The sequence below is a fragment of the Hypomesus nipponensis genome, chromosome 20, assembly GCF_054491055.1.
Source record: "Hypomesus nipponensis isolate SF chromosome 20, ASM5449105v1, whole genome shotgun sequence".
NCBI classification, from domain to species: domain Eukaryota; kingdom Metazoa; phylum Chordata; class Actinopteri; order Osmeriformes; family Osmeridae; genus Hypomesus; species Hypomesus nipponensis.
Window position 1 is genome coordinate 12183058 of NC_140380.1, and position 19502 is coordinate 12202559.

Sequence of the window (19502 nt, forward strand, 5' to 3'; positions counted from 1 at the left end):
TTATTTTCCATCTTCTGTAGCTGTAAGGCTTAATCTGTTCTCTTGTGTTTCTGATAAAACACGTTCCTGTTTCATTTCTAGGGTTAGTTTCCCAGGATCATGCCTTTAACTCCTTGCATGGATTTCAGTTCAGAGAAATCTTTCCACATGATGCCAGACCGCCTCGCTTAACTTGTCCATCTCTGTCCTCCTCTTGAAGACCAAGCCTGCCTGCCACCTTCTATCTTCTCTTTCTTCCCCGCTCCTGAGCATGCTCTGTCTCACTCTCTCTCCTCCCTCTACCAGGATCCACAGCTGTCCACGGCCCCGCCCCCAGCTCACCCCTCCTCCCTGCCCCTCCCACTACCCAGAGCTCTGCCTGCAGGCTGGTCCATGAGGCCTCTGCTCTGGTTCCCAGGACCCAGGAGCCCCCAGAAGGGCCCCCCCTCCCCCCGCCAACCCCAGAGTCCGAGGGCTGTCCATCTGGCTCCCACCCCCACACCCCTCGCGTTGAGGAAACGCAATCCAGAGTTGCCCTGCCCCCCATCTCCTCCGCCCCCTCTTCTTCCCATCTCGGCCCCCCTGCTGGCATGCAGGAGCCCCTTGGGGGGGCCAGGACCCCCTCCACCCCACCCGGGCCCAGCCAGGGCATGGACGTTCCTCCTGGTGTGACTCCCCCTCCCCAGAGGACCCCCGCCCAGAGGGAGCCAGCAGCTCCGTGTCCTGCTCCTGGCTCCGCCCCAGACAGCCCTCCTGCTGTGCTGCCCCAGTCTCCCACTCAGGTACTATCTATAATCCTGTAGGGTTAGTAGGTAACCCAGCTAGAATGCTTCGGATGATTCCTCTCATGGTGTTTCTGGGTTCCAGGTCCCTGATGAGGCTGAGCTGCCCAGACCCTGCCAGCCTCTACAGCCTCAGCCTCAAACAGAGGTTCTGCTACCCTTACAGCATCAAGTGCAGACAAAGCCTCAACCTCAAACAGAGGTTCTGCTACCCGTACAGCATCAGGTGCAGACGCAGCCTCAACCTCACAAGCAGCCTTATCCCCAGCCTCAACCTCACAAACAGCCTTATCCCCAACCCCAGCCTCAGCCTAACACCAGAGGGGCCTCTGCCCCCTCCGTAGACGAGCCTGTGGTGAAGCCTTGGGAGACCATCAGACCAGTGCAGCCTGAGGCCCGGCCCCCCCTCGGCCCCCCTCCCGCCCCCCCTGTTCGCTCCATCGAGAGCAGACTGGCCACTGCAGCTCTTAGCCAGACGGAGGCCAGCCACGCCGCTAACTTCCCCAGCCTGCCAGTGGAGGCCCCTGGCCCCGCAGCCCACCTGCACCCTCCCCACCCCCCTCGCAAGCCTGCCTCCCTCCAGGCCTCCTACCTGTACCACCACAGCCAGGGTGATGCCCTACCTTCTGCCAGCGAGGCCTTCTTCCAGCAGAGGGGGCTGGTGGCCCAGCCCTCCTCCGTGTACCACCACCGGCCCGACACTGGCCCTCCTCGCCTCTCATACGCATCAAAGACTGAGCCTCAGATACCTTACAGCGCCCGCGACGTCCACTACAGCACCCTGGGCCCCCGCCACCACCCCCAGGCTGCCAGGGGCCCCCCCAGGAGGGAGTATGCCTCCCCAGGGTTGGGGCACCGCGGCCAGGCCTGCTGCCCTGCGGACGGGGCCCACGTCTACCCCAGCCTCCGCAGAGTACACTCGCTGCATGCACCCCCCAGCCTGCTGCCCCTCCCCCCCCAGAGGAGCCACGCCCCTCGGGACGAGGAGCTGCTGTTCTACCGGCGCCCGGTCTACAGCTGCCCTGCCTACCAGCCTCCGCAGGCAGACTACCACGTCACCCAGCTGCAGCCCTACTTTGAGAACGGCCGGGTCCAGTACCGCTACAGCCCCTACTCTGGTGCCAGCCCTCTGGACGCGCCCTTTTACCACGTGGACCCCTATGGCACGGTCCGCCTGCGACACACACACTCCGTTGGCGGCAGGGACGTCGGCCCCGGCCGGGTGGGCGGCAAGGCTGGGGGGTACCACTTCCTGTCCCGCCACGCCCCGCCCCCGGGCCAAGAGCACGGCTTTGTGAGCAGGGACATGCCCCCCGGACGGGGCTCCAAGGGGGCGGTGTACGTCTCCTGGGACCCCGAGGACTGGGAGCAGCTTGGCAGGCTCTCGCTGCACAGGGACAGCCGTCCTCGACAGAGGGTGAAGGCTCCGGTCATGTCCCAGTACGACAACGTGGGCCTGTTCCTGCCCTCCGATGTGTCTGGCTACGACTCGCTGCACCTACGCAGTAAATCTGACCCTAGCGAGGGCACGCTGATGGCTGACGAGGGCAGCGAGGGCCGCCGCCCCCCCAGACAGCTGCCCCCAGACCCAGAGGTGCTCCTGTACCTGGAGGCGGAGAAACTCTGCCAGGGTAACCAGGGCAACGGGACGGCCAAGTACAGCAGCTCCAGGGCCTGCCGAGCCTCACACAAAGCCCCGCCCCCGGCCCACAGCATGGCCAATCAGCCGGAGTCTAGCCGGCGTGAGGTGGAGGACAGTAGGGCTGGAGGCAGCAGGTGGCTGGAGCCCTCAGAGGCCAGGAGCCTCCAGCCTCGATACGAGACTGAGCTGGACGGCCTCCCCAGCAGGGTGAAAACCTTGAGTGGCCACCCCACTGCTGCCCCGCCTCCCGCCCCGCCCCCGAGGCCAGACAGCTCCCACAGCGGGCCTCGGGAGCCACAGCACCACGGCCAAATCCCTCCTGATGCAGACCGGGACTACTATTACCAGAGACTCAGCACCATGACCGTCCAGTCCCACTACGACAACATAGACGACTTCTCCTCTGGCCTCCAGCCCCCCTCCAGCCAGCCCAGCTTTCCCTCTGGCCTCCAGCCCCCCTCCAGCCAGCCCAGCTTTCCCTCTGGCCCCCAGCCCCCCTCCAGCCAGCCCCCCCAGCCCAGCTTCCCAGCTCCCAACAGGGCTTACTCTACGGCCCTGGGCCAGGGGGCCTTCCTCCCCGAGCAGAGGCTGCATAGGTCAGATACACAAATACACGCAGAATGACTCACTTCTGCTACCTGAAGGAAAGTAGTTGGACCTGAAACCCAGCAGTCTGCCGGACAGCTGGTCTGACCAGGGCTTTCATGAATTCAGTCAAGTCAAATTCTAAAACACTTTTTACAAATGGTACCAAATGTACCATAATTCCTTCACAAATTGCCATTCTGATATGACTTGGACAATCATATGAAGCCCTTTGATATTAAAGACAAAAGGTCCATCACACCTGAATTACAAAAATACAAAACATGTATTCAACAAGCTACTGGTAAAAATGGATTTTCTTCCACACCAGAAAATGTTTTGGCGTCTGTGCGTATAAAAAATTATGGGGAAGTTTTGCATTTTAGAAATGCATGTCCCCTGGTCTGTGACAGAGCAGGTCCGTGATCCAATGTGAACCTTTTGGATGTTGGAGGATGGAAATCTGCAAATTTTTGTAGCCCTATGTTGCTATGGACACGCCTTGGCAATACTACATGAATTCACATCTGAATTGGGTTCAGAATAACATGAAATCTGCAATAGGGTCCTTTCATCTGGTACAGGAGCATTTTAATGTATTTGTTCTGCGACTGTGCCATTCCTATATTTGATGTATTTTGCTATGAAAATATGAATTAAACTCAAATGGAATGTTTTGGCCCAGTTGTCTGTTCTTCATTGTAAGAGGGACAAAACATTGTGGGGAGTTTGAAATAAGCATTCCTGCACTAATGGATGGTCTCATGACTGGATGTACAAATGCCTGTTAACTTGGACATAAACAAAGACCTTGTTTGTTCTGTAGTCCTTCCCCCAGTTATTACAGGATTTGGATGGACTGTTAACTGAATAAAGTTCAATAAAAATGGAGGATGTGTGAAAGTGAAAATCCAGTATTTATTTGACTAAAATATCCATTGAGGCACCCTCATAAGTAGTATTAAGAGTTGATGACTTCATGGCAAAAAGCCAACCTCATGCTAACATATTTATACACAGACTAAAGACAGCTCTACTTTTGCACTCAAGTAGCTACATTTGCCCATTTTCAAACGTGTTTAACGTCAATTATTTGATTGCCTCTGTGGATCAGCCAAATGAAAACATTTGAGGGGGTCCGTGTACTTTGTGGCCAACGGATTTTCGTTTTGAAATGTGAAACCCAAATCGGGAAACGAGACGTTTCCATCCCGACTACCATTTAGTAGGAACAGCAAAATTCAGCGACCAGATATATTTTATAAATAATTTAAAAGTGAGTCCCTTTGACTTTTGGGGAAATGGGCCATTTAATGATGGGTTTTTTTTCTATGGACAATGCAAACCTGAACCTGTAGCCTACCTGTCGATTACTCTGCGAGCAATTTTATCGTGACTGTCAAGCTCGTGGGAGCATCTTAATTTCCGGGTCACAACACAAATCTACGCAAAATTGAGAAAGAAGATATTTTAATTCCCGATTTCCATGTTTAAGCTCATCAAAGAAAATTTGATAACGGGTGGTGTGTTTTCCGTTTTCCATTATCAAAACAAAAACGGAAAATGGGTCATTTTCCGTTTTTTTCTCCCACTTTTAAATAGTAGTCGGGGATTTTGGTTCTCATTTCAAAACGAAAAATCAATTGGCTGCAAAGTAGGCCTACACGGACCTAAGCGGTAGCCTATTTTAAATTAATCACACTTTTAATTAGACAATGGTGTTCTTTTCATGTCGGGGGTTTGATTTGTTAAATCTGACCAAATACATGTTGCTTGTTTCAGCATTGATACTAATTTACGTTTCAGTCGCATGTGTTTTTAAGCTATTTATTTCAGCTTCGTGTCATTGCTAGAAACTAGCCTCCTTCGTCAGTCGATCCACTAAGTTCCAGAGTTGGGTGTGTTTTCATGCAGACTTTGGAGAGCTAGATCCGACCACTTCATCTCTTGTTCTTTCACAGACTCCGTCGATCCTCCGTTGTCTTGTTCTGCCTCAGGTAGTTCACTCTACAAGAGGAAACAAACAGAAAAGTGTCATGCTTTGCATTTAGTAAGGTATTTTATAGCGAGCCGAAAAACAATTTCTTCATACACAAAATAAGGTGCAGAACCGTTGATGTAATCTTCAAACGTTATTGGATCATACAATTTAAAAAAACTCCTGCAGTTTACCAGTGGGATGGTCACATCTTCATAAGGTAGACGATCTTCTCTCCAAGCATCGTCTGTAAGGTCCAGGACCCTACCGTCTCTCTGAACTTCACTATCCATGATCGGCCGTTTGGTCCAGTCACTGGAGAGTTACGTCACCTTGTGCTGCCACGGAGAAGCACCGTATTTTGCGATTCCTTGTTTAGTAAGTAATCAACTAGACAATTTAGTAAAATAAGCTGACTGCAGAAACAACCCCGTTAACTTCAGGTTTTAAAACGACTTTTCTTCTTTCGTTGAGGTTATGGCATATTTGCAACCAACGTTTATGAGGTGCATTACTGCCATCTACTGTTCGGAAGATGGTCTGCTCCTCTTCATACCGTTTCAACGGCAGACTGCTGCAGCCTTGAGGTGGTGGTGTGAGTGTAGGGTAGCCACCCGTCCCTTAAAATACGGAATTGTCCCGTATTTGAGAATAAATTAGCGCGTCCCGTTTTGAATTTTCAGAGTTGTCTTCAACGCAGGCTACGCAGCATCCCATGCAAATCATCCCACACGCATTCTATGAAGACTCGTCCTATTCTACCCCTGATTGGGTAATACTTGCTCCCATAGTTGGTTTGATCCAGAGCCATAGACATTTTCTATGCCTCTGGTTTGATCGGTTTGTTTCAGGTTCACGGCCAATCAGAGTCAGAGATGGGCGGGTCTCTTGGTGGAGAGTCGATTTGAAAGAATGGCGGAGGCAGCTCAGATCCCCCCCCCCCCCCCCCCCAGTGATCTCTCACTGGGTACTCTTTTCCAAAAGTTTACATACTAGCTAGCCATCTCTGTTCTGATACAATCGTCGCAGGGTAATTACGTAACCAGAAAGCTTTATTGACAAAGAAAGCTGCACCTGGCTGCACTCAGAATTAATTCTGTTCTACATTATTTCCGTCAACTGACAGTTGATACAGTATTTTATCTTTGTCCTACTTAAAGCTCTTTCTTCAAAACAACTTTTTCAATATATTTCCTGATATATTTTTTATATAATGACAATAATGACTGCCGTGTGTCTTTAAAATGTTTAACTGCCCTTCGTAACGCCATGATCAGATCAAGAAGTTGTCCAATCATACCAAAGAATTTCATCTTCGTGATGACGACGTATCATACCATTGGATGCGGATTGCTTGACGTAGTGGCGTCAACCAAGAGAAAGTTGCACATTGGTAGCTTCAGCGCCTTTAGTTTTGACAACACGTATATTGGCCCACTAGACTCTGGACAGGTACGTACATAACAGCAATTTATTAATATTGTTACTTTTATTTTATTTTTTATAAATTACATTAAATAGCTAAATAAACAATACACAGATGAGACTGCAGTTTCGTAGCGTAATGTAACGTTTGGTACCGTGATCACAGTTAATTAATGGTGGTCATTTATTGTACAAGTGTAGCATGCATTATCCTAGATCAATGGAGAGTCCTTTCTGTATCACATAATCTTGTTTTTGTAAACAGTTCGGTCGTATGCAGTTGAAACAGTTTAGACTGTTGAGTAAAGAATAGTTTGAACAGATTTCTAAAGTGTTGCTCATCCTCGATGTAACAGATTCAGCCATGGATCTGGTGCTCAAAGTATCCGACTACTACGTCCTGACCCCGTATGTGTACCCGTCGTCCTGGCCCGAGGACGGGGCGCTGCGCCAGTTGATCAGCCTGCTGCTGGTGACCAACCTGGGGGCCGCTGTGCTGTACCTCGTCCTGGGCGGGCTAAGCTACTTCTTCATCTTCGACCACAAACTCATGAAACATCCACAGTTTCTGGAAGTAGGTTCTCTTTCCTTTAAACCTATCACAAAATCCTGAGTGTAATAACAATGGGGTTTGTTTACAACATTATTGTTTGGTTTGTTCTAAATCCCATGTCTATTAAGAGACAGAGGGAAAATGCCTTGTTGAGAGATTGTTGTTTCTTCCCAGAACCAGGTATTGAGGGAAATCAAATACGCCATGACATCACTTCCTGTGATCAGTATTCCCACAGTAGCCTTATTCTTTGCAGAGGTCAGAGGTTACAGCAAACTGTACGACAACGTCAACGAATCTCCCATGGGTAAAAGCTGAATTCTAACATGGAAGTAGGTTTTATTAGCAACGTGTTCCTAAACAACTAATAATGTCTGTGTGTGTGTGTGTGTGTGTGTTTCAGGCTGGCCTGGCGTGTTATTCAGCATGATATCTTTCCTTTTATTTACTGATATGTGTATCTATTGGATTCACCGGTTCCTGCATCACAAACGGATTTACAAGGTAAGTGTGCTCTAACAGTGATGTCTCCCAGATGCTGTAAAACTGTGTGGTCCTTTCCTAGTGCTAAACTCTTAGTTGGATGCCATACCCAAACCCTACCTTTTAAATCATATTCATACAATCTGAAACCAAGGACCAATAATTAAATAAAGAGATGATCTAATAACTGTATTTCTGTTGCATCTTGCTAACCTCAGAACTTCCACAAGCCACACCACGTGTGGAAGATCCCCACGCCCTTCGCCAGCCACGCCTTCCACCCCGTGGACGGCTTCCTCCAGGGCCTACCCTACCACATCTACCCCTTCCTCTTCCCCCTGCACAAGGTGCTGTACCTGGGCCTCTACGTCTTCGTCAACATCTGGACCGTGTCCATCCACGATGGGGACTACCGTGTGCCCCACCTCCTGCAGGAGGTGGTGAACGGCTCCGCCCACCACACTGACCACCACCTGTTCTTTGACTATAACTACGGCCAGTACTTCACCCTGTGGGACCGGCTAGGGGGCTCCTACCGCCACCCCTCAGCCCTCCTGGGCAAGGGCCCCCATGACCTCATACGCAAGCTGATGGTGGAAGGGAAGCTAAGCGCTAACACAGATGAAGTTAATGGGTGCGCTAATGCTGATAGCCACATGAAAGAAAGTATGCCAAGATGTAAGATGGAGTAGTTTTTGAAATCTTAAAGGGAAATTGTACCAGATTTTTCATATTCAATTGCCCTTCTTTTTAGTTTTTTCAATACATGGGATGAGAGTTGGTACATTTCAACAAAATAACTGATAGTTTCCCAAACCATAATCAAAGGGTTGACTATTTTGCCAAACATATTTTAGATTGAAATGTCATTTTTATCCATCTTCAAATATCTGCAGTAATTCCTTTCTAAGCATGTTCTTGATTAGGATAAACCAATCTTGTAATGGAATTGTATTGTCATGTGTATTGACTGATAAACAGGGACATGTTTAGAGGATTCAAATGGCACAGGATGCTGGAGTCTGATAATGCAGTAAATACGTGTTTGTGTTCCTTAACCTATTACTTCTTTTGAATGAAAGTTTTACTATGAGGAGGGAGCTAGGTATGAATTGTATGTATAAATAAAATATGTATACAGTGTATATAAATACTGTATATCTCACAATCTAGTGAATGTCAAAGTGGAAGCCTATTCACATGTTTGGGTCTCCCAGATTGTTTCCAATCCAGTCTTCTACTTTTATGCTATTTAGAGCTTTATATTTTTTTTAACAAGTGAGCAAAAGCAATCTTTAATGCAAAACAGGACAATGCAAAGAAAGCAAAGAATGTCAACTTAAGTTGTAGGAGTGGGCCATGCTTGAAGTTGGGTTGTGTAGTTACTAATATTAAGTATCTGGAGTATTCATTATTCTTAATGTGGAGAAACCTTCCTTGCAAGGGTGATTCCTCACCTCTGACAACCTTGAGTTCTGACACCTCATCTGGAGGAAACTGAGCACGTCTTGGATACATACAGACGAACTAAAATGACAGGAATGAGCATCCCAAATCTAACAAGAAAATAAATTGCATTACACTTGCTACGAGCCCCCCGAAAGAATAACTGGGCCAGTTAGAACGTTTCTCCATCTCACAGGCTTCTTAAGGTGAGATGCAGCGCTTCAGGTGTGCAGCTAACCTGACATCTGTCAGGATGTGGTGGCACGTGCCAGCTCGGTATGACAGGAACAGTGGCACACTGCCTCCAGGTGAGGGGACAAGAGCGCCAGCTGTTTTACTACTCGCGACTCGCTGGTTACTGTCCTCCACATTATATAAGTGTGAGTACACTGGATCACAGAGCAGGTAGGACATTTTAACATTTCATGACAATTATTAGACATAGTAAATTATTTTACATTGAAAAAGTTTAGCAAATTTTGAGTAACTCACGTTATGTTTAAAAACGTTATTAACTTTATATGTATTAAAAAGTAGAAGTTCCAGTTTCATAAGTTTTTTTTCAAACGTGAAGATGGGTCAGAGTTTTGCGCACACAAAAAAGGTTGTGGCATATCATGTAATATGTATAAGAATATATATATATACTTTTTAAAGGCCAAACCGGAAAAGCTAGTGTGGACTTTTGAGGCCAGCTTCATTGAAATGCTGTTTCATACTCCAGGAAGGGTTTGTGGATGAGCCCCTGGACCAGCTGGCTAGCGTTGAGTAGAAAAACAAGGAGGAGGCAACATTGGTGCATTGTACAATATGGAGCTCAGACTGACAAACCCAGCGTGTAGAGTTTTACTATGTGGATTTACGTTAAGTATTATTTTTGGTAAGTGTGTCACATTTTGATAGTCTAATACAACTAGCTAGGCTAGCTAAGAATCCTCCGCAAAACGCTAGCACTACTGTAACTTTGCGCTAGCTAGCTAATATAGCTAGGTAAGCTAGTAGAAATCCGAAGGTACGGTAGCCAATTTACGCAGCTGTTGTGTTTGACATAGGACTGTAAGCGAGTGCTAGGCTATTAGCATCCGACATTGTACTTGGTTGTAGTATTTGTCGGATCAATTTATGGTAGATAGCTTCTATGCTCAATGTAGTAGCTATCGTAGCATGTCGCCTCCTACTTGGGCATGTATTTAGTTAGCTAAATGCATAAAACCTAGCTTCGACATCAGACAATTAGCCTCATGTCGATATATCCCGAGCATAGCTCGTCGGTTTATGACGACCATAAACAAAGAGTGAGCGCTCACTAATCCCAATCAGTGGGTGTGAAACGAGTCGTGATGTTGACATAATAACCATCATTTTTACATGTGAAGTTTTCCCATGCAGTAAAATGGTTGAGCAATAATCACTGAAATTTTTTATTGATCGCGCCACACAAATAATACCCTAACTACATTCCTATCCCAGATGGTTGTGCTACCTCCTATGAGATATCATGTCTGTAGGGCTTGGCTTGTTGGATTTCAAATGCGAAGGTTTGCAGGAATCAGTAAAATATCAAATATATATATATATATATATATATATATATATATATTATGTTCAGGTCTGTATATCTGCATATTTAATTCAACTATGAGAACAACTCATGACTATAGATCAAGTGGCTCGCGGGTTAAAATCACCCCCTATACGTCGCTTTTGAAAAACGTCTGCCAAACGAATATATTTTAATAAATACTATTAACAACAGGCATCTCTTATAGTGTTGTCTTTGGTATGTCACTGTTGTAGGGATCTTTGCTTAAGCAACTCTACAGGAGCTTACAGTTGAACTATTTACCTGAGTAGAGTACCTAATTTCTTTATAAACTGGTCCTTAGCACATAATAAACATACAGAAAGTACTGCAGTATAATATTTTTTTAAGAGGTGAAACCGATTGTCCTCTGGTTCATCAGGTACGCCTCCCAGTGCAGCGATAGACGTGTACACCCCTCCAGAGCTGCTGGTGGAGAACGGCACCACAGGGGTCCTCAGGTGCTCCTTCAGATCTCGGGAGGTGATCAGCAGCCAGGCGTCGGTCGCTTGGAACTTCCGTCCGCACGGAGCAGATCCCTCCAGCTCAGGAATTTCGGTGAGAACCTGTTTATGTATCCCTGCACTCCAGGGAGCGTTCTTCAGATCCCCAGCTCCAGGGACAAGCTGCTTCCGGGCATTATACTGCCATGTGAATAAGAAGGTGTGGCCAGACTTGTTCATGGTTCTGTTGTTGCTGCCGGCAAGTTGCCACTCGTTTTCTAGGTTCTTGATATGAAACTGCATGTTTTGTCATTGTTTCTGGGTTAAGCCATTTTGACATTTAGCAATTATATTTATTAATTATATTTTATTTCATTAAAATATTCTCTTTTTTTCGAGCAGATATTCTACTACAGTGCTGGGAAGGAGTTCCAGGGAAGCTTACCCCAGTTTGTAGATAGAATCAAGTGGGTGGGAGACCTGAACAAGAAGGATGTCTCCGTCCAGCTGCTGCAGGCTCAGTTCAATGACAACGGCACCTACTTATGTGACGTGAAGAACCCTCCCGACATATCAGGACCTCCCTCTCGCACGGAGCTGAAAGTCGTAATGAAAGGTGAACATGCTTAGACTACTACTGTGGGGTTAGGACTGAAACACATGCGTTATTTTAAAAGGGACTGGCAATACTTGGTGTGGTGTTCAGGTCTGTTTACAGCCATGTTGTCTGTGCTTCCCAGAGTCCCTCCCTCTGACTAGTACAGGTGTCATAGTGGGCGCTGTGTTCGGTGCTGTCATTGGTCTTATCCTTATCGCCTTGGTTACCTGCCTGATCATTAAGAGGCACCAAACCCAACATGACTACGAGGGGTAAGTGATCTGCTGAGCACTGCTGCTTTAGGTCCCCAGCCCTGGGCTTCAGGGGCTGGGGTTCAGGGGCTGGGGTTCAGGGGCTGGGGTTCAGGGGCTGGGGTTCAGGGGCTGGGCTTCAGGGGCTGGGGTTCAGGGGCTGGGCTTCAGGGGCTGGGGTTCAGGGGCTGGGGTTCAGGGGCTGGGCTTCAGGGGCTGGGCTTCAGGGGCTGGGGTTTAGGGGCTGGGGTTCAGGGGCTGGGGTTCAGGGGCTGGGGTTCAGGGGCTGGGGTTCAGGGGCTGGGGTTCAGGGGCTGGGGTTCAGGGGCTGGGGTTCAGGGGCTGGGGTTCAGGGGCTGGGCTTCAGGGGCTGGGCTTCAGGGGCTGGGGTTCAGGGGCTGGGGTTTAGGGGCTGGGGTTCAGGGGCTGGGGTTCAGGGGCTGGGGTTCAGGGGCTGGGGTTCAGGGGCTGGGCTTCAGGGGCTGGGGTTCAGGGGCTGGGGTTCAGGGGCTGGGCTTCAGGGGCTGGGCTTCAGGGGCTGGGGTTTAGGGGCTGGGGTTCAGGGGCTGGGGTTCAGGGGCTGGGGTTCAGGGGCTGGGGTTCAGGGGCTGGGGTTCAGGGGCTGGGGTTCAGGGGCTGGGCTTCAGGGGCTGGGGTTCAGGGGCTGGGGTTCAGGGGCTGGGGTTCAGGGGCTGGGGTTTGTTATTGCTTTGATGGGAATTGCGTTTCTGCAATTACAAAATGGAGTCCTCCACTCGTGCATTCAACGTACTGTGTTTAAACCCACTCACCGCATGCATCTAAAGCGATCACAATGACCTCAGCAGTAATATGCACAGATGTGTTTAATTGTCTGTCCTTGAACAGCGGTGTGCATCTAGTGGTCTTGTGATGCTGCTTTGTACCTTAACAGCTAAGGGGACCTAACCCTAACCCTAACCCTGACCTCAGGGATGACCTGGTGGCTCCTCACTAGAGAAACGCGTTTTTATTGCTTGAGTTTTCAGGGGTAATACATTAACTGTTTTGATGAGTTACCCAAACAATGTCTTGTCAAAAGTGACCCTAGGAGAATGCCAAGAGGTAAATAGCATCAAATAGAGTCCATTTATTCTCACTCAGTCAACATTATCATTAAGGTCATTGAAGAATCATTCTGTTGTCCAATTCTGGAAATAGAAAGTTAATTCAGACCTTTGATCGGAACCCCCCCTCCCAAACAAGATAAGCTCTCACTAGCTTCAAGCTAAAACTGATTTAAGTTAAGTACCAAGAATGTTGATTTCCAAAATATCAACATCTCTTGTGTTAACATATACTACTATACTCCTAGGTGCAGTTTGAACAAGTGTATCATGAAGCTTGGCATGTCATCCATGTCCTGTCCTGCTTGTCACCTCACTCTACTAACCACTAACGTGTCACCTGAGACTCGCTGGTTACTGTCCTCCTGACACTCGCTGGTTACTGTCCTCCACTTCTCTCCTTTAGAAGTCATACAGGTCCACATGTCTCCTCAGAACTGTCCTGTAATGTAGGAAAGGATTGCAGTTGTAGCATTATCAGACACACCATGTTCAGGGAATAATAATCAACTAAATAATGTGTAAGTAGTATTCCATTATCTTAAATTGAGCCAATATTTTATTTGTATCTAAATGAATGCAGAAAGATCTTGCAGAGGGGCAGTTATCCTCCTCGGACCCTTCCCAAAATGTATAAGCAGTGTTGATGTGCCTAGACAAGGGAGAAGCAGCTCATGGCGAGAGCAGGGCTGATATCAGCCCAAGCACGTCCTCCCTGCTCAGGGCTCTCAGGGTTACCCAGCGGGCCTGCTACTGTTTAGAATGGACACTGTTATGACAGACTATTTGCATGTCTTCCCTGAAACCAGATTAGGATCATGGCAGAGAGCTCTCCCACTACTGAAGCAGGGTTTGATCTGTCTGCAGGGCCTCCCCTGAGATCCTGTGGTGTTTACAGCTCAACATCATTAGCCTGAAACGTTACTGGAACATTTTGAGAGAGTTGAGGCAGACCTGTGTGTGTCACACAGTTAACTAACATTAAACTAACACTGTAAACTAATAATATAGAAATAAACCGTGATAGAAGGCCATGCAGCCCCTCCTATCTGGACTGTCTGATCCTCTGTAGGTTGTCACTCACCAAGATGAACTGCATGTCCACTAATCTCTCAAATAGATCTAACCTAGCTTGACTCATCTGTCCCTCAAAGGTCCAGAACGTCGTACTGTTTGGACTGAATTGATGTGAAAGACCCACATTTTGATGTTTGTTATCATACTTGTGACTGTCTTAGTGTAATCTTGCGTTAAAGTGGACAGTCATTTTTGTGTCCTGATAAATGGGCTGAGATAATGTCCATTAACCTTTGACCAAAATCGAATAATTGTTTATATTAAATTCAATTTTTTGCGAAGATGCCTCCATTAGTGCCAGCAATATCATATCATACCATAGGACTCTTGCTCCCAGAACAGTCAGTGCATTCATATTTAGGGTCATCTCTCATTGCATTTTTTGTCCATCTCCCATATCTGTCTGTGTCTGTCTGTGTTTTGTGTCCATGCCTCGTGCCAATGCTTCATAAACTGCATCACGCACATCACACACCACACACACACACACCCCAGCTGCACGTCTGTGGAGAGTATGAGCTCCCACGCGGCGCGCCCAGGGAAGAAGCCGGCGTCAAGCTCAGAGGGTTCGAGCTGCAGCAGCCCCTCCGCCCCGCTGCAGGTAGGAGCTGTGAGTCACCCCGCCACCCAGGGACACCAGGGGGTCTGTGCACCCTCACAGGGGCTCAGCACCCAGGGACACCAGGGGGTCTGTGCACCCTCACAGGGGCTCAGCACCCAGGGACACCAGGGGGTCTGTGCACCCTCACAGGGGCTCAGCACCCAGCATGACCCCTCTCTAGGCCCACCAGAACTGGACCACAGGGTTGCTGGCCTTTGAACTTGCTGGTCTGCATGCTCTTATATTATTTACTCAGTGAACAACCGTCTCCATTGCAGACATGACCACTTTTTTTGCCCAGTCGGGTAGGTAGTTAGGTTTGTTGTTCAGTTTGCTGATCTTGTGACTGTAGGCCATGAAACAGGCTTCTCTTTCTTCATGAGACACGTGATGAGGCAGACTTGCAGAAGTGAAACTCATTCCTCATCAGAAACCCTCAATCTGAAAACCCTGTATTCCAGGCCTCTCCCCTGGTGTTGAACAACACGGCCTCATAGCATGTTGTTGACACTCAGAATGTAGGGGCTGTGTTCCGCAGGCAAACAGAAGGCACTCAGTCCATAACCCACTTTGGTCCTATGCCCTTATCACTATTCTACATAATTACTTTATAATGACATAATTATCGCCCTCTTCTGTTAAACCTGCATGATATTCATGTCTGTTCTCCCCACACACAGGGCCCGGTGATCTACGCCCAGTTAGACCACTCAGGAAGCCACAACCCCAACTCCTTCCACAAGATGGAGCCAGTGGTCTATGCTGACATCCGGAAAAACTAGTACCTGGTGGGGTGTGAGAGGGAGCAGAAAGGGACAGACCACCGTAGCTCGCTGCTGGGGGCGGGGGGGGTGGGGGTCCTGGGGGGGTGGGGGGGAGGGTCCTGTGAGGGTGGATTAGTTGAAGATGCTGTTTCATGTTCTAAATTTCTAAGTTCTGTCTGCTGAAAGCGTTACATATGCATGTGTGATCAAAAAATCATGTATTCTAAGGCTTTAAATCATGAAGAAAAAAAATACACTCCTAGTTCACTATATTACTGTGTAAATATGTAGGATTGAGTTGTTTTATAAATACAGGGACCATGGAAACAAACTATGATTTAATTCCAAATATATCTTGCGAATGTCATACCAGTTGAAGATTTGACGTCTTATTATGGTACAAAACCAGTAATGCATTTTTGATGGTGTAGATTAGGATGGTAATGGTTATAAGTTGTCTTTTTATGCTTTACTCAAACTTTGCCTGTTACTCCTCTCAACAGCAAGTTCAAATGAAAAACTTAACAAATGAATGCAAACCTATTCCAAATGTGTCTCTAGATTATGTACACTGTTTTTGCATGTAATTTATTTACTAACCAACAATTTTCATGTGAAATACTTCATGTCTTATGAAAGCAGTTTAAACAGGGCTCTGTAGTGTAGTTTGACTGTTATAGAATGCCTCAAAGACATTCCTCTTCCATCTCATGGAAGTTATGGGCCAAATATCATCCATTAACACTTTTGTTTTTATTACTGTGCTTATGAACTGGTTTTGTGCTTTAAAATGCATTTAAATGTATTTTGCTGGATTTTATTTTTAATGCTTAAATGCCAAATCTATCTTTTCCATTGAGTTACAGTCATCCACTTGCATCATGATCAGTTTGATCCTAAACTCTTTTTGATCGTTGATTCCTGATGCAGTTTCCCCCACCTCTGATAAACATTTGTGAATAAGATTAGTTCTAAAGTATAGTGCTACTTACTGTAATTATTTTCTCTATACTAAGCCTAAATGATTTCTTGGCTCAAGGAACGTCTATAGAGCGTTTCAGAATTCAAAAAGTTTATATTGTTTATCATGTTGTGTTTGTCCAAAGTATTAGTATTATTATTATTATTTTTGCATGGCTCGTGCTTCTCATAGTCCTCTTCTACTGGCTCGTGTTAGAAGGTGTTTGTGATTGTATCTTTCATATGTCTGCAGTTTCTTGGCATTCATCTCTGACCATGGCAAATATCCTTCCTTTATTACCAAGCTGCCAGCTTCATCTGTTGTGAAAGAAGAATGTTAAAGAGTAGGAATGTTAGCTAAAGGGCATCGCTAAAGAATGCTGGACTTCCTTAACATTCCATGTTGTGCTTATGTAGTGATACATGTGTACTTTATATTGTGGTAATACTCATGAATTCAAAAAATGTTTTAAGCTCTAGAAATTACTGTGTGACATCATTTGGAAGAGTACTGTTTTAAATACCCATTCCTATGCTGAGGCTTGTCTGTTAAGTAGCTAATTATACCCGGAGTGTCCAGGCCAGTAGTAGCACCTTCCGAACCCTGAGCTGCAGTCTGCCGCGTGTCTCATGGACACGACCTAACCCCAACCACAACCATCCACAGCTGCCGGCCCCGGCTGACTGCTGTCATTGGTCCGGCAGTGGATCTCTACCTAGTGGATCTCTGCTGTCCTTGGTCTGCTAGTGGATCTCTACCTAGTGGATCTCTGCTGTCCTTGGTCTGGTAGTGGATCTTTACTTAGTGGATCTCTGCTGTCATTGGTCTGGTAGTGGATCTCTACCTAGTGGATCTCTGCTGTCCTTGGTCTGGTAGTGGATCTTTACTTAGTGGATCTCTGCTGTCATTGGTCTGGTAGTGGATCTCTACCTAGTGGATCTCTGCTGTCGTGTTTGTAGAGCCACTCCAGCCCCGGTCTTCTGGCAGGAGAGAGCATCCTGCTGGAAACCTCTGTTAGCTAACGGAGGCAATGTTGCTGTTTTGATATCCTGTCAAAACGTTGCTCTACTTGTGTTCATAAGACCTAGTGCTTCTATGTCCACAATCCAAGCATGTCTGGGACTCACTATACCATTTCCAAAGGCACTTAAATCTTTTATCTTCCACAATATTCTCTGAATGGTCCATGGAGACAATCCATGTCATGTCATTGTGTTCAGGCTTCTAGATCCTTCCAGATTCTGTCTCATCCTTGTCATCTGTATTGATGGAAGAGACGGGGAGAGAGAGAGACATAGAGAACAACAGAGAGAGAGAGAGACACAGAGGGAGAGAGAGACATAGAGAACGACAGAGAGAGAGAGACACAGAGGGAGAGACACCGAGGGAGAGACAGAGAGAGAGACAGAGAGAGAGTAAGTAGACACAAGATCAGAGTTCCCTGGATTCACCTGGACCCTGAAGAGCAGGTGTACCTGTGTGTTGGACACTCCGTGTATGATATGTGGAATCATTTTATGCTTGTTTGTATCTCATATCCTAAATTGTTGCACAATCTGCACTATGTCCTGTGTGTGTGTTTTGTAAAACTACGAAGCACTGTGATTTAATTTTTCTTCCCAGCTTCTGTTTGATGTCGTAAAACTGGAATGTAGAACATTTAGTGCCTTTGCATTTCATCTACTAACTTGAACACCTGCTTAATATGGAAAAGATAAGATACATTTATTTTCCTTTGTTACTTTTATACACACTCCTTTGTATCTGATGGTCTGATTTTATATAAAACCTAAAAACTTCCCAACTTCACATCTGTGTCATGATCCAGGTTTGTATTTGGTTAGCAAGTTCAGTGCAGTCCACTGCAGGCGTGTGGCCTGCAGTCTGCCCCCGCGTCGCCGACCCCGCGTCGCCGTCGCCGCGGCGACAATAAATAGATAATAGTTAAATGTCAGTGGGAGTCCTTGGACTTGTTGAAGAGGCCAGTAGCAGATGGAAAGAAACTGTTCTTATGGTGTGAGGTTGTGGTCCTGATGGATCGCAGCTTCTGCCGGAGGGGAGTAGCTGGAACAGGGAGTGTTCAGGGTGGGGGGGGGTTGGCCACAATCTTCCTCGCTTGCCTCAGAGTCCTCGAGGTGTGCAGGTCCTCGAGGGAAGGCAGATTGCAGCCGATCACTTTCTCAGCAGTGCTGATGATACGCTGAAGCCTGCTCTTGTCCTTGGCAGTGGCAGCAGCGTACCAGATGGTGATGGAGGAGGTGAGGATAGACTCAATGATGGCTGAGTAGAAGTGTACTATCATTGACTTTGGCAGGTTGAATTTCTTCAGCTGCCGTAGGAAGCACATCCTCTGTTGTGCTTTCTTGGTGAGGGAGCTGATGTTCAGTTCCCACTTGAGGTCCTGGGAGAGGATGGTGCCCAGGAAGCGGAAGAATCAAAATGGGATTTATTCGCCGTGAAAGTTTGCACAGACACGGAATTTGCTTTGGCTGGAAGGTGCATACAATAAACATAGAGGAGCCTTAAATTTAAATATGTGGACTATCTATACTAAGGGTACATAAACTAGCATTACTAAGTGGAATTAGAATTTAAATAAAATATACAATAACATAAAATATATGTTGCCTGTAATTTACAATATAAAATACAAATGTACAGGATACAATTTTGTAGTGCAGTTCAAAATGAAATGTGTTTAAACGTACAGGGTGATGGGGGTGAGTGGGGCTGTATTCTTCTTGAAGTCCACAACCATCTCCACTGTCTTAAGAAAAGTTTGTTTTGGCTAAACCAGGGTTCAACATTAAAACAAATTGCGACTGGCCCCACAGGCCGGTGGGTTTGAAACTTACTGGCCCCAAGGCCCCCCCCCCCCCCTCCAAAAGTTACAATTTATCATTGTTACAACAAAACCAAAGACTTATAAGGCATGTAATTCTGTTGGTTAAAACATGTTTAACCATTTATTAAACACATCCTGGATATAAAAATAACATAAAATCACATTTCTAGTGATAATAAAAATCTGATAATAGTCAGCAAAACAATTGACTTCTAATCTCAAAAATGACGTGCTCTCTTCCCTGCTGACAGCCATCTCTGCACGACTGTCTGGCTGACACTGAAACCTCTGGTCCCTCAATGCTAATTTATAAAAATCTTCCATTGCATTTCATCAGTATGATACTAAGTACCCAAGTCGACACCATTCTTCTGCTGCGGTTCAATAGCCCGGGGAACAAGGCCAACGTCTGTCCGTCTGAC

The 19502-nt window shown here is 46.8% G+C and overlaps 4 protein-coding genes across 5 annotated transcripts in view; 3 read left to right on the forward strand and 1 right to left on the reverse strand.

The window, feature by feature from the left end:
* Window positions 1–3898, forward strand: part of arhgap32b (Rho GTPase activating protein 32b) — a 45896-nt gene extending 41998 nt beyond the window's left edge. Inside the window, exons 25-27 of the mRNA XM_084683566.1 lie at window positions 286–761; window positions 847–909; window positions 964–3898. Coding sequence (XP_084539692.1) covers window positions 286–761; window positions 847–909; window positions 964–3027 — 2603 coding nt within the window. The 3' untranslated portion in view covers window positions 3028–3898. The remainder of the gene's footprint in view (window positions 1–285; window positions 762–846; window positions 910–963) is intronic.
* A 903-nt stretch (window positions 3899–4801) lies between these two features.
* Window positions 4802–5880, reverse strand: anapc13 (anaphase promoting complex subunit 13). Its single transcript, XM_084683565.1, has 2 exons — window positions 5161–5880; window positions 4802–4995 (listed from the first exon to the last, which is right to left on the reverse strand). Exons 1-2 carry the CDS (start codon window positions 5257–5259, stop codon window positions 4870–4872), a joined length of 225 nt encoding a protein of 74 aa, XP_084539691.1. The 5' UTR covers window positions 5260–5880; the 3' UTR covers window positions 4802–4869.
* A 327-nt stretch (window positions 5881–6207) lies between these two features.
* On the forward strand, window positions 6208–8578 carry sc5d (sterol-C5-desaturase). Its single transcript, XM_084683861.1, has 5 exons — window positions 6208–6418; window positions 6748–6965; window positions 7119–7251; window positions 7348–7448; window positions 7646–8578. Exons 2-5 carry the CDS (start codon window positions 6756–6758, stop codon window positions 8117–8119), a joined length of 918 nt encoding a protein of 305 aa, XP_084539987.1. The 5' UTR covers window positions 6208–6418; window positions 6748–6755; the 3' UTR covers window positions 8120–8578.
* A 904-nt stretch (window positions 8579–9482) lies between these two features.
* Window positions 9483–15346, forward strand: mpzl1l (myelin protein zero-like 1 like). 2 transcript variants are annotated; one of them, XM_084683413.1, is made up of 6 exons: window positions 9483–9753; window positions 10838–11013; window positions 11301–11514; window positions 11639–11768; window positions 14405–14519; window positions 15191–15346. In XM_084683413.1, exons 1-6 carry the CDS (start codon window positions 9684–9686, stop codon window positions 15290–15292), a joined length of 807 nt encoding a protein of 268 aa, XP_084539539.1. In that variant the 5' UTR covers window positions 9483–9683; the 3' UTR covers window positions 15293–15346. The 2 variants fall into 2 exon arrangements, with proteins under 2 accessions (XP_084539539.1, XP_084539540.1); XM_084683414.1 differs by having other exon boundaries at window positions 9486–9753; window positions 14405–14510.
* The last annotated feature ends 4156 nt before the right edge of the window (window positions 15347–19502 follow it).